The sequence below is a fragment of the Danio rerio genome, chromosome 12 (genome assembly GCF_049306965.1).
Source record: "Danio rerio strain Tuebingen ecotype United States chromosome 12, GRCz12tu, whole genome shotgun sequence".
Lineage (NCBI taxonomy): Eukaryota > Metazoa > Chordata > Actinopteri > Cypriniformes > Danionidae > Danio > Danio rerio.
In genome coordinates this window covers 10,550,609-10,564,921 of record NC_133187.1, presented here as the reverse complement: position 1 = coordinate 10,564,921, position 14,313 = coordinate 10,550,609, and the positions used below count along the sequence as shown (strand labels likewise).

The following is a 14,313-nucleotide window of genomic DNA, read 5'->3' as shown; positions in this document are numbered from 1 at the left end:
CAAACATGATCATAAATCAGTCATAATAAAATATATAAAATGCATCTGGAAAAGTTTTAAATCTTTAATCTTAAAACAAAACTATTTATTTATATATATTTTTGTCACATATGCCCTCTATCTTTCTCTACAGGGGGAAGCTTTGTCTAGTCGGGACACATGTCCCTCGGGAGCATTTACAACCAGGGGAGAGTGCTGCAAACAATGCCAGCCTGGGGAAGGGATGGTGAAGCCCTGCGGAGCGACGCAGACAGTGTGTGAACCGTGTCTTGACAGTGAGTATTCACAGAGATGCTGGCCGCAGCCTTGCCAAAATGAAGCAGCTGCCTTATTTAAAATGCCATTTCCTGCGCTGAACTCTCACTTGAGAGGGAGGCAGAGGGCTTTTGAGTTTTGAACGGTAATTAGTTGTTAAAGGGGAAATGCTTTTAGGAAATGAGACTTGACAAAACGTTGTCTGAATTGTCCAGAGACCAATCTGGGTGTTTTCAGCTACTCACAGCTGTAAGTGAGATTTATTCATTTAAGCAGAATCCAGCTTGGGTCTAGCCTACCCTACTCACTGTTTTTTTTTTTTTTTTTCTCGAATAAATGTAGATTTTTTAGGGTTTGTACGTCTGTGACAGGGCTATTCAATTGGCTGCCCGCTGGCCAAATCCGACCCCGAGGCAATTTGTTCCAACCCTCCAAACAGTCTGACCAAGACATCAAAAATGAATTTAGTTCAATTGGAAAACAGCTGCTATAGTTATAAAGTGACGTGCGTCTGTTCAATAACAGCACGAGCTGCAGTTGCAGGCTGCACAGAGCGCAAGTCACCATAAGCAAGTGGTTCAAGCAGCCAAAAACATTTAGATGTGTTTGTAGGAAAAGCCTTTTGTACAGTGCACTGATATCGTCAATAGGGATGCAACGATTAGCCGATTTTACTATCAACATCGCTTTAATTCATCATGTTAATTAATTATAAAATCTTCTCTAAGCCGCATTTCTGTTGCACGAAACGAAACTGCTGCAATGAAACTAAGTTATGCCAAGTTGTTAACTGTGCACTAGTTCCAAGCTTGTACACTGAGGCTAATACGCATGCACATCAGATTAACTATAGCACGGCCGTTCCCATATCACATCTTTTCCGCTTGCAAGTTTGTTATTTGTAATGTAAGAATATATGACAATATGCGTGCGCACAAGCGGAGCAACGCTCTTGCGGCTTTCTGGGCGCAAGCAGTTGAAAACATCTCACGTTGAGAGTTGTGTGTGCCTTTCAGGGCAATGTTAACAAAAGATATGTTAGATGAATTATTATTAAAATGATTATGTATGCATGAACGCAGATGGCAACAACAGGTAATCTAAACAGCTACTTACCTAATAGAAAGCTTGAATTTACCTTAGATGTGATAACCTTGAAACCCTAATTATTCTTCAGGCTATTGTACATCCAAAATCTATAATTGTTGCATCCCTAATTGTTATTGCTTTGTTGTTGCTCGTTTCTGTGTGCACGTTATTCGTCCGTTATTCGTACATTGTTCTTAGTTTATCGTTGTTTACGAGGCTTGGACAAAGCGGACAGGTAAGAAGGTCACGTGACATACATTTCGCAACACATAGGACTACTCTGCTGTCTAGTACACTAGGTTAGGGGCGAGCGCCACTACTTGTACTTGGATAGATAGATAGAGTAGATAGTTAGAACTCGGAAGATCTTCGTGTGTTAATTATACTGTTTTTCACATAGTTAGTTAGCTAGATGCTTCTGGGAAGTTAGATTTAGTTTGGGTTTTGTTCTTTTCATTTCTTTAGCGCCGCCCGCGTCCCTTCTGCCAGCTCTCTTGTTTTTCCCGTCTTTATTTGTTTCAGTGTTGTACATATTGTAAATAGTATATTTTTGCCTTACTTACTTTTTCTTTATTTTTGATTAATTCATTGTTGTTGTTCACTTTGGGATTGTAAATAAAAACAAACATATTTTGGCATTACTTTGGTTGTCTTTCCACTGATTCACTGTTTATATAAATATATTTGAATTAAATAAATGTCAAACCCCACAACCCTAGACTAACATCAGGGGTTTGTAACAAGTAGTTTAAAACATAAACTTATGAATTTGTCTAAATGTAGAAGAAGCCTACTTAAGCAATGCACTGCTTTTGTTGTGCTCTGAAATACATACAAAAAAAAAGTCTATTGTATAATGCATTGATATTAGTATCAAAACACAATAAATTAACATTTTATTTGTCAAAAAAGTGAACTTGGCTGTCTTAAAGAGCAAAAATACAACATATGGGCTCTTACATGCAGTTGTGTCATCATCACTCATATAGCAAGTCATATTTCTCTGGCCCTTGGTTTGGGATGCTTTTCATGAACCAGCCCCCATTACAAACTAATTGGATAGCCCTGTTCTATGATGACAATTTATTGAATCTGTTTTATCCTTTGGCATTGTAGCTTGAATGGTAATCTTATGCCCCAGTGTGTGGAAGTCGGTGCATTATGTATTATGATGTGCAATAGTCTACTAGGTGCAATATTTGTACGTTTTTTTTACTAGGTGTTAAATATTTTTAGTGCAATATCATAGTTTTTTAAATGAGTGTTGAATCACTTTATTACTTGAAATATTTTATGTGCAATTGTTTTATGTGTAATATTATTGCTTTTGGTTAATATTATTTTCATTACTTGATATATGACTTAATAGTATTAGTTACCACTGATTCTTTTAAGTGTAATATCTTATACAGTATAATAGTTTGTATATTTATGTATTGTGGCTGTTTCCTTTTATAGATTGGTTGTATTTATGTGACTTATTTCACTTATTTAATTTATTTATTCTGTCTTGTGTTTTTGTGTATCTGTGTTTTGTGTGTTATGGCAGTCATTACGTAAGCAATTTCCTGCGGGATCAATAAAGTTTTCTAAGTCTAAGTCATTCACACGGGGCTTCAGTGTCAACGCTTGACTGAAGGCGTGTCTGAAGTTGGGGCTGAAGTGATCATCATAGCAGCGTCAGCCAATGAAATTCAGTCAGCAATAGGCCACTGTCTAGCTGGTGTATTTGCATAAAGTGATCTGATTGGTTGACGCTTACAGATCCACAATGCAGTTCGGCAACGCCTGACATCAACCATTCAAAGTGAATGGGAAGCGTTGACGCTGAAGCCCCGTGTGACTTACCAAAGTGATGTGTCGAAGAAAGATTATTTTATGCACCTCGGATCACCCGATGTATTCAGTTTTTCAGTTGTTGTCATCAGGACATTGTTTTAGAGTTCCTACTGTATATGCAGGACAAACAGAACAAGAGATTTGTTTGTTATAGTGGCCATTAGGTTATTAAATAAGTCCAGCATGGAAGGAGATGTTTCTGAAAATTGATTTATTGTGTGTTTTATATGGCAAAAATTGGTAAATTGTACATGGAGCTTGGCTTGTGTACGGCACCTTGCTGCAATTTAATTTCCCTAAATGGGATAATAAAGTTGAGTCATACAATATGTTACACTGGCAGGTTCACATGACAGTTTGCATGCGTAGAGGTTTGGGATTTGGATTATTTTTATTTATTTATTCACAAAGCCTGGTCTTGAGCCAAGTCCTGGTTCAGAGCCTGCCAGAATCCCAGCATTTCCAACATGTTCTCCCACACGTCTGCTTGTTTGACCCAGCTGAAAAAGACAAGATAGGAGGAGAGAGAGACAAATGGGAATAGAGAAAGAGTAGCAAGAAATGTGACCAAAAATAGTCATATATTAGTCTGCACACTATTTATAGAGTGTTGTATAAATGTATAGATTTCCTAAAATGTTGAAGTTATGCTGTAAATTTTACATTTAGGAAAATTTTATTTAGAAAGTATTTTTTTTCCCTTTCAATATACACTTTAAAGCTATAGAGCCCCTAAAGTGACATGCAAAATATATAGACTTTCGATGTCATGCGCACGCAATACTCTACCATGTGCACTCAACACGTATGTCGTGTGCTCGAGATATACAGTTAAAGTCAGAATTAATAGACTCCTGAATTATTAGCCCCCCTGTTTATTTTTCCCCCAATTTCTGTTTAATGGAGAGAAGATTTTTTCCACACATTTCTAAACATAATAGTTTTAGTAACTCATTTCTAATGACTGATTTATTTTATATTTGCCATGATGACAGTAAATAATATTGATATTTTTCAAGACACTTCTATACAGCTTAAAGTGACATTTAAAGGCTTAACTAGGTTAATTAGGTTAACTAGGCAGGTTAGGATAATTAGGCAAGTTATTGTATAATGATGGTTTGTTCTGTAGACTATCTGGAAAAAAATAACTTAAAGGGGCTAATAATTTTGTCCTTAAAATGGCTTTTAAAAAAATTAAATCTGCTTTTAATCTAGCCGAAATAAAACAAATAAGACTTTTTCCAGAAGAAAAACAAGGCAAACATGGATCCCTGTGAGGTAGTTTTTCAAGTTAAGATTTAACAAAAGAATATATTGAACAAGCACATTAAATGTACTAATAAGAACACGTGCACACAAAAAATATGTACATGAAATAATAAAAACATAGATAATCAATATAAAATGCAGAGATCCATGTTCATCACAAAAATGCATGAAGCTGCAAATAAAATTTGTTGTTTGTTCATTTTCAAATACAAATTTTGGTGGAATGCCTTAACGGGGGCTTATAATGTCTCTTTAAACAAGATGTTTAATAAGTCTATAGCTATGTTTCCATCTACCTTTTTTTATGCGCATTTTGCATCCAACAGTTGATGTAAACGCCATGATGTGCATACATTTTGAAAATGCGCATACATTTTTTAACTGAGTAGGATAACAGATTTTTATTTGATTAGAAAAGATGCGCATAAACTAAGGTGGAAACACTTTTTAATGGTCAAACTAGCTGGCTGAGCACACTGTAAAACATCTGAAATGTTTTTTTTGGTCTTTTCGAAACTACTTACCGTTTAAGTATTAGAGTTATTATATTATTAATGACCTCCAGAATCAAGAGTGTCTGTGCAGTGGAAGACAGAATTATTAGCCCCCTTTGATTATTTTTTTTCCTTTTCTAAATATTTCCCAAATTATGGTAACCAGAGCAAGGAAATTTTCACAGCATATCTGATAATATTTTTTTCTTCTGGAGAAAGTCTTATTTGTTTTAATTTGGCCAGAATAAAAGCAGTTTTAAACTTTTTAAACACTATTTTAAGAACAAAATTATTAGCCTCTTTAAGCTAATTTTTTTCCGATGGTCTACAGAACAAACCATTGTTATACAATAACTTGCCTAATTACCCTAACCTGCCTAGTTAACCTAATTAACCTAGTTAAGCTTTTAAATGTCATTTTAAGCTGTATAGAAGTGTCTTGAAAAATATATAGTCAAATATTATTTACTGTCATCATGACGAAGATAAAATAAATCAGTTATTAGAAATGAGTTATTAAAACTTTTATGTTTAGAAATGTGTTGAAGAAATCTTCTCTCCGTTGAACAGATATTGGGAAATACATATCCATATTTACACTGGCAAAGTCAAAAACAGTCCCCCTGTTTATTTTTTATACATATATTTGTACATTTTCATGTCATGACACCATGAAACAAAACCATCATAATATTGATAACTGATACTTTTGGTCACTATAATTGTGATATGAAATTTTCTTTAGTGTGCTGTTAAGACATGCTATATTTAAGGCATTTATCTTGTGGAATTAGATCCTCACTGATGTGTTGTCTAGGAAATATTACATTTGTGATTTTCCTTCTTTCAGGATAATATTGCATAATAGGCATTCAAATGTTGTCACACTGAGAGTTAAGCTAGTTTAAAGCCTATACTTGACTTCTGTGCATACTCTTTTTTTTTTTTTTGATGTTAATATTTAGTAGCCCTGGGTAAGGGTCAGGGAAAGGCATGTCCACTAAGACCCCTCGACACCAGACCACCAACCTCCTGTCATTCACTACAACCCTAAACATTCTTGTTTCGATAATTCCCTTCCCTAAGGGCCTGTTCTGGGATCTGCGTTTCTCATCCATCAACTTTAACCATTACGTGCTGAAAAGTCCAAACTGTTCCTTTCACAGCCTCATAAGTCACGAAACGCTGCCTGACAGCACTTCAGCAATAATGTGTTGACACGTGAAAGTAGTATTTGGGATGGTACAGGAATGGAAACAGCTGTTTAAGAAGTGATAATTGAAGATAACCAGCTCATATTAATTCTTAACTCGTAGGGGCTGTGTAATGTGCAGAAAACAGGTGTGTATAGTCAACAGTCACTTCCTTATTTGACCTTCTGAAGTCTATCAAAAAATAAATGTACCAAAGGGGATTTGTAGAATCTGCAGTAAACAAAGTAAAACTATTGTGTCTTTCGTCCAAAGCACATTGGAATAAGTGAAAAAATATATATGATTTCTGATTTTAACTTTTCCTTAAAGTAAGTAATCTGTATTTGTTTAGTGCATTTATTGTGTATGGTCATACACCCAAAGCACTTCACAATCGTGGAGGGGTCTTCCCATTCCAGTGTGCAGTGCAGTGCAGCGTCCACTTGGATGATGCAACGGCAGCCACAAGATAACGGTGCCAGTGCGCTCACCACACACCAGCTATAGGGGGAGGGGAGAGACAGTGATCGGGTGCTTTTACATCTGTAGTTTGCTTCATTTGGTCCGGACCAAGGGCAACAAATAACACATTGTAGCATTTTCTGCCGTCTTTGGGTCGTTTTCACAAAACACTGCTGTCTTTTGTCCAACCATATGAAAAGAAACAAAATGCAGTCATCTGACAAAATCCACATCACTCATTGCCCAGACGTTGTTAAACATAGTTCCTAAACTACTTACTGATTGGTCAGAATTCACATGTGGGAAAATGCCAATGGAACTCACGCAAGTAAACAAACCGGCAGACACAAAATGTCGCTTTTGACTAAGAAGGAATGACTGCGCTGGCTAATTGTATCCCTGCTTATGGTATACTATGTAGTTTGTATACATCACTTTAGACAAACTGTACATTTTGAGAATGAAGCGCAGCCGTGGCTGGAAAACAATCTTTTAATGCATCGCACGTCAGGAGGAGGTGTGAATTAATTTATCTAAACTGCGAGATGGTCATCTTGCGAAAATATTACCTACGATCCATCAGGTAATGTTTTTCCCTCTCTCTCTTTCTGTTGGTAAAGCGAGTCAACAAATGTTTTCCCTCCATATCCCATAATGCACAGCGCATTGGCCTACGGCAGCTGGATTAGTCTAAAAGGCGCAAACCGCTCCAGGTCTCGGTCTCGGTACGCTTTTTTGGTCCGCACTCGAGTACGATTGCTGCATTCACACCCGCCCAAACGAACCGCACCAAAAGGGAAAACGAACTCTAGTGTGATTCAAACGAACTAAATAAGGCAGGTGGGAAAGCACCCATAGAGCCAATTCAGTGGATGGGGATGTTTGGGAGGCCATGATGGGTGAGGGCTGATGGAGGGAATTTGGCCAGGACACTGATAATACACCCCTACTCTTTACAAGAAGTGCCATAGGATTTTTAATGACCACAGAGGGCTCAGCATCTCATCCAAAAGACGAAAAAAGGGTGGCCTACAACATTATCATATTTTAAACTTTAGTTCATGTGTAATGTAGCTATGTAAACATAAACAACATCTCTGAATGTATTACGCCGAAATTTCTTGGTGACGCTTCCTGGTGACGTGGAGCCAATCCGTAAATAACATCACATTATGTTAGCTGACCAATCAGAGCCTGTTTAGGGCGGACTTTCGGAAGAACTAGGAAATATGATTATTGGTTTCATGTTAGTAGCTGTATATGTGTTAAGGAAGATACATAAAAAAAGTGATTTTTTTTTACGAATGAAGCATGTGTACACATTATTTTGCACCCTATAAACTCATAATACACTCTGGACCACCCCTTTATAACAAAAAATGAAACCCCTAAGAATAACTAAAATTATTACTTTTTCTCAGAGTAATATTTTTACTTTAAGCCAGCAGTTTTCATGTCATGAATAAAGGTACCACTTATGTGCTTTCAGTCTTTATGTATTTCTAATGTGAGTTTGATGGCCATCTTGCGTGACATGTATAGCCATGCTGAAAAAAACCAACAGTTGATCTTATTATCAAAAAATAAACTAGCAATAGCATAGACTATCGTATTTATTATGGTTTAATTCAAACAACAGCTTTAATTGGATTTTGATTGTAAGTCGAACCAAAGTAATTCAATAAATTTTTCATCTCTAAAAAGAGCGGCTCGGTGGCGCAGTGGTCAGCAATGTTGCCTCACAGCATAATAGTTGCTGGTTTAGGCCGGGGTCATTTCTGTGTGAAGTTCGCATATTCTCCCCGCGTTCATGTGGGTTTCCTATGGTTTTTCCTGCGGGTGATCCGACTTCACCCACAAGTCCAAAAACATGCGCTTCTGGAAGAAATAACAAAACAGAAGAATGGCGGGAGATGGGTCTGAAATACGGGAGACTCCCGGGAAAAACGGGAGTGTTTGCAGATATAATGAGTGTATGGGTGTTTCCCAGTGATGGGTTGCAGCTGTAAGGGCACCTGCTGCTTAAAACATATGCTGGATACGTTGACGGTTCATTACGCTGTGACAGCCTCAGAAACTAAGCCGAATGAAAATGAATAAATGAATGAATACATGAAATACAACCATATGTTGAAAGCAAAGTTATTTTTTGTTTTGATTAGAAATAAAAAGTTTAAATTGGTAGAAAATTAAAAAGTTAACAACAACTTGAAATATGACACACACACACACACACTGAAAAAAAGTCATTCTACTTTAAAAAATCACTTTAATCTGTTACATGTAATTTGCTTAGTTTATAAATTAATACAAATTGCTTAGTATAATTTAACTTTGGTTCAGACTATACCATTTAATTTAAATCACAAATATATTTTGTGGTAGGACGACATGGTGGCTGAGTGTTTAGCACTGTCGTCTCACAGCAGAAGGACACTGGTTCGAATCCTGGCTGGACGAGTTGTCATTTTTGTGTGAAGTTTACATGTTCTCTCCATTTTCGCATGGGTTTTCTTCAGGTTCTCCAGTTTCTCCAGAAGACATGCTAAATTGAATAAACTAACTTAATGTTTAAATAATAAATAATGAACGTGTTTGGGTGTTATCCAGTACTAGGGTTGCGGCTGGAAGAGAATCTGCTGCATAAAACATATGCTGGAATAGTTGGCTAATTATTCTGCTGTGGCTAACTCTGAAATAGAGACTAAGCTGAAGGAAAATGAATGAATATATTGTGGTCAAGAAAAAATAATGACATTAACACAAAGTAAAAATACTGTTTAATATAGAGGCACTAAATATATCTTATATTTCTGTACAAAGCAGAAAACATTTTCATAGATTAATCGAGATGCTTAGACAATCTAGGAAATTGTAAAAGTTGAAAGTTTCATTACAAGCTCTTTACACATTGACTAATCAACTGGGTTAAAAAGTTTCCTTATTTTTAACAATAGTATAAAGTTAAACACTACATAAATATAAGTAGAGCTTTTTACAGTGTATTTTTTTGTGTAGTTTCATGTTTATTAGTTATCACAAAAAAGTACACTGTACAGTCTGTTTCATTTGTAGTGCGGGCTATAACATAAAGTGTTATCAAAAAGTGATTAATACTTTTTAAAAGTCTTAAAATACTCTAAATTCGAACATTTTTAAGTATATTGACCAGCGCAACACAGCAATATTGACTCAACCATTAGTGTGGGTTTGGGTCTTTAAAAAGCAACAACAACTGTGTTTACAGCTGATTCAGTAAAGTAGATAAGCCAGTTAGCTTCTGTTTAATGTTATTGCCTGTAGCCTGCAGGAAGATTTTCAGGTTTTACCTTAATCTGTTTTCTGTTATTTGCTGTTGTCAAATACAGTCCTCCATTAGTGGACTGCAGAAGAATTCATGACTCTTTCGTTTCGATGTTTATCTTGTGACTGGTGCTCTTCATTTTGGGATTTCATCTCAGATGTGAAGTGAATTTGCAGTGGGTGAACAAGTGCAAAAGTTTTTTTTTAATTTTTTTTTATTGGTAACAGTACCTCGATTTCCATTCTAACATGTAAATTTTTGTACAAAATAAAAATAAATACATTTTTAAATGTGACTAGAGATAGGATTCTCTGCCTAAGCCCAGACTTGACCCGACCTTCTTGCCATTATCTTTGGGCCAGGTTGGGCCAGACCATGAACAAGCATTTGTTTTGTTTGTTTTTTGTTTTGTTGTTTTTTTACTTAATTAGTCTAATTAGGTGAAGAGTTAGGCCATAACTGGAAATATAACACGAAAATTTTAGCAAAGTCGGCCTTAGCACCACTTGTGTAGATCTACAAAGTTGCACAACTCACAATGCACATCATGCACAGCAACGCTTTAGCTCCTGCAACAGCATCTCCTTCACTGGCACGCATTCACACCGAACTCACAAGCAGAGATAAAGCAGTGCATGCGCAGCACTTATGTGCAGTAGAGCAGAAACAGTGCATACAAATCTGTGGATCTTATCGATGCATTTATTGGGTAGAATTGATACTTTTTTATTGTCATTCAATGACCTATAGTGCCAAAATGATTGCAGCACTACTGCTTCAGCTCTGCTCATGCTTTGCACTGATGTGCTGCTTCTGCGCGCAAAGCTCTAATCTGTTAACATGGATGCCACGTGGATGCCAGCTCGCATGTGCAGTGTTAAAGTGGTGATAGCAAAAAAAAAAAAAAAACAGGGACTTGCATGATGAACAGACACATGAAGCAGGCATACCATAGCAGAACGGATGATAGTCAGCCTTCAATAGCCTCTTTCACACAGTGATACCTGTAAATATCTGGAAATTTTCCGCAACGACTTTACCGGTAAATTAAAAAAACGTGCTGTCCACACAGACGGGAACGTTACAGAATTTTTCTGGAAAAGACCATTAACACATCCATTCCAAAATACCAGTAAATTCTGACATCATTAACCAGAAATGGCCTTTAAACGGTTGCGCTTGTATTTGTAAACATTTGACTACATTACAACCTTTGTGGATGGATCAGTGTTGTGAACAACTTTGTTGAAAGCATAGAGAAACACTTCGCATGTCGAGATGTTCATAATAAATATGTCTGCTGGTGCTCACCAGCTGCTTTACATGCACACGCGTCAGCGCTTGAAGGTAAACAAATAACGGTTTATCATTAGCATTTTATCAATAATTATTTACACAGGCATTAAGAAGGAACATAGAAATGTTATCTGACCAACATCAAGCAGCTAAATGTGTCAGGGTCCAGGAAAACATTCCCAGGCTTTTATTCTCACAAACCGTGTGGACGTGAATGTGTCTGAGTGTTTTGATTGGCTAAAGTAGGCGTCTCACGTCAGCACGTTTTAGACGTGAATGCGCTCTTTCCGGCAATCTTCCCTCTGCGTTCACACAGCGCAGCATTCCTGCAAATTAAGAGAGTTAAAAAAGAACCATTTCATTCAGCAACCTTTAATATATATTTAAAGTATAATAAATAAATTTCCATTTATTTGCAAGTGTTTATAAAATTTAAATTTGCACAAAAGTATAGTCTTTTAAGCTATTATTTGTGTAATTAACAAAGTAATCTAAAGTCTACATCTTGTAAAATGAAGAGTTATGTAGTTTAGGTTATAAGTTTGCCAAAACTCAGTAGAATTTTTAAAACTAAATAGTTGTTGGTGTGATGTTAAAGTTTATAATAGTAACTCTGAAATCCAATCCAAATACACTTTAAATGTAAAGCTGCGCTTGTATCAAATCATGGAAACAGATCAGAGCTCTGAGGTCCTGCAATGAATCAAGCGATTGTTTCTATTCACTGCAATCCATGTATAGTAAACGGCAAGTTGACACATTAACACATTCATTTTGGCAAAGTAGGAAATTCCTTGTAGCCTCTCGATGAATATGACCTCATACAAGCTGCATTCACAGCTAAAGTAAGAATCATCAATAGTGTTAAATGAACAAATTATCATAGACATGTCAAGCTCCTTTAGGTTAGTGTTTGGCCATGGTATTTGGCCCCAAAATTCTTAACTACGTTGTTCAAAAATAATTCAAATATATTTTTTCAAATGTTTTTAATGTATACAAGCTGAAATCCTGCAGTTTTGGACCTTCCAAAATCTTCTAAATTAGCATAAAATATCTTTTTCTGTGTAGATTAAGGGTGCCCAAACTCAGTCCTGGAGGACCGGTCATTCATTCATTCATTCATTCATTCATTCACTTTCTTTCTCATTTTCACACACATACACTATGGATTATTTAGGTTACCCAATTCACCTATACCATATGTTTTTGGACTTGTGGGGGAAACCGGAGCACCCAGAGGAAACCCACGCGAACACGGGGAGCAGAGACTGGCCATAGGGAGCACTGGGACATTTCCTGGTGGCCTGACTGTCAATCAGGCCTGCCACCGTGAGTCTGGCCTGCCACACTCATAAACGGCCCCGCCCTCTCAACCCTTTACCCCCCCCCCCCCCCCCCCCCCCCTTCATTCATTCATTCATTCATTCATTTATTCATTCATTCATTCATTCACTTTCTTTTCGGCTTTGTCGCTTTATTGATCTGGGATCACCACAGCAGAATGAACTGCCAACTTGTCTAGCATATGTTTTACGCAGTGGATGCCCTTCCTGCTGCAACTTAACACACTTGGAAACATCCATACACACTCATACACTAAGGACAATTTAGTTTACCCTATTTATTTGTACCACGTGCCTTTGGACTTGTCGGCAAAAGCAGAGAACCCGAACGAAACCCACGCGAACACGGGGAGAACATGCAAACTCCACACAGAAATGCCAACTGACCCAGCCGGGACTCAAACCAGTGACCTTCTTGCTGTGAGGCTGTTGTGCTGCCCATTGCGCCACCGTGCTGCACCTGGAGGGCCGGTGTACTGCATATTTTAGTTCCAACCACAATTAAACACACCTGAAGCAGGTAATCAAGCTGTTTCTAGGTATACTTGAAAACTTCCTGGCTGGTGTGTTGACTTTAGTTGGAGCTAAACTATGCAGGACAATGGTCCTTCAGGATCGAGTTTGGGCACCCCTGGTGTAGATTGTTAATTAATTGTATTTATATTAATACAAGAGACTGTACTGATTATTTAATTGCGTCAAATTTGTGTAAATTTGAGTGAATAAATATAATTGAAAGGCAGAAGACAAAATTATACACACTGTAAAAAATGCTGGTTCCACATAATGGATTTGTTTGGGGACAACATGAAGGAATTAAGTTAAACTATTATTTATTCATTCATTCATTTATTCATATTCTTTTCAGCTTAGTCTCTTTATTAATCTGTGGTCGCCACAGCAGAATGAACTGCCATCTTATCCAGCATAAGTTTTACGCAGCGGATTCCCTTCCAGCTGCAACCCATCACTGGGGAAATACCAATAGACTCTCATTCACACACATACGCTACGGACAACTTACCTTACCCAATTCACCTACAGTATACCGCATGTGTTTAGATTTGTTTAGCACCCAGAGGAAACTCCATGCTACCTCCACACAGAAATGCAGACAAGGCTCGAACTAACAACCTTCTTGCTGTGAGAAAAACTATTAGTTTTGAGAAATGTAAGTGAATTGAACATAAAACAGTTAAGTTTTCAAGAAGGTCGCTGGTTCGAGCCTCGGCTGGGTCAGTTGGCATTTCTGTGTAGAGTTTGCATGTTCTACCTGCGTTCGCGTGGGTTTCCTCTGGGTGCTCTGGTGTCCCCCACAGTCCAAAGACATGCGGGACAGGCAAATTGGGTAGGATAAATTACCCGGAGTGTATGAGTGTGAATGAGTGTGTGTTGATGTTTCCCAGAGATGGGTTGCGGCTGGAAGAGCATGCGCTGCGTAAAAACGTGCCGAATGGGTTTGTGATTCTTGCCGCTGTGGCGAACCCAAATTGGTGAAGGGACTGAGCCGAAAAGAAAATGAATGAATGAATAATAAAACTCAAGAAATGTGTTGTTTCAGCTCATTTTAAATGTAGTAGTTTGAACAAACAGCAAACATAATTTTTTGAGTTTATAGTTTGCTAATAATAAATAATCTGATCAGTTAAAGATCAACCGTATCTGATTTTGTGTATGTAATATTGTTCATTGTTGTGTGGGAAGTAGATGACAGGGTCGGCGATATCAGGTAAGTAATATACTTTTATTTTTTTAAATGCACA

The 14,313-nt window shown here is 37.2% G+C and overlaps 1 protein-coding gene across 5 annotated transcripts in view; it reads left to right on the top strand.

Moving 5' to 3' along the window:
- The window catches only part of ngfrb (nerve growth factor receptor b), a 115,121-nt gene that overhangs the window by 47,771 nt on the left and 53,037 nt on the right, over positions 1-14,313 (top strand). For all 5 annotated transcript variants that reach the window (XM_073917730.1, XM_073917731.1, XM_073917729.1 and 2 more), the window contains 1 exon segment: positions 134-275. In XM_073917730.1, the coding sequence (XP_073773831.1) occupies positions 224-275 (52 nt within the window). In that variant the 5' untranslated portion in view covers positions 134-223.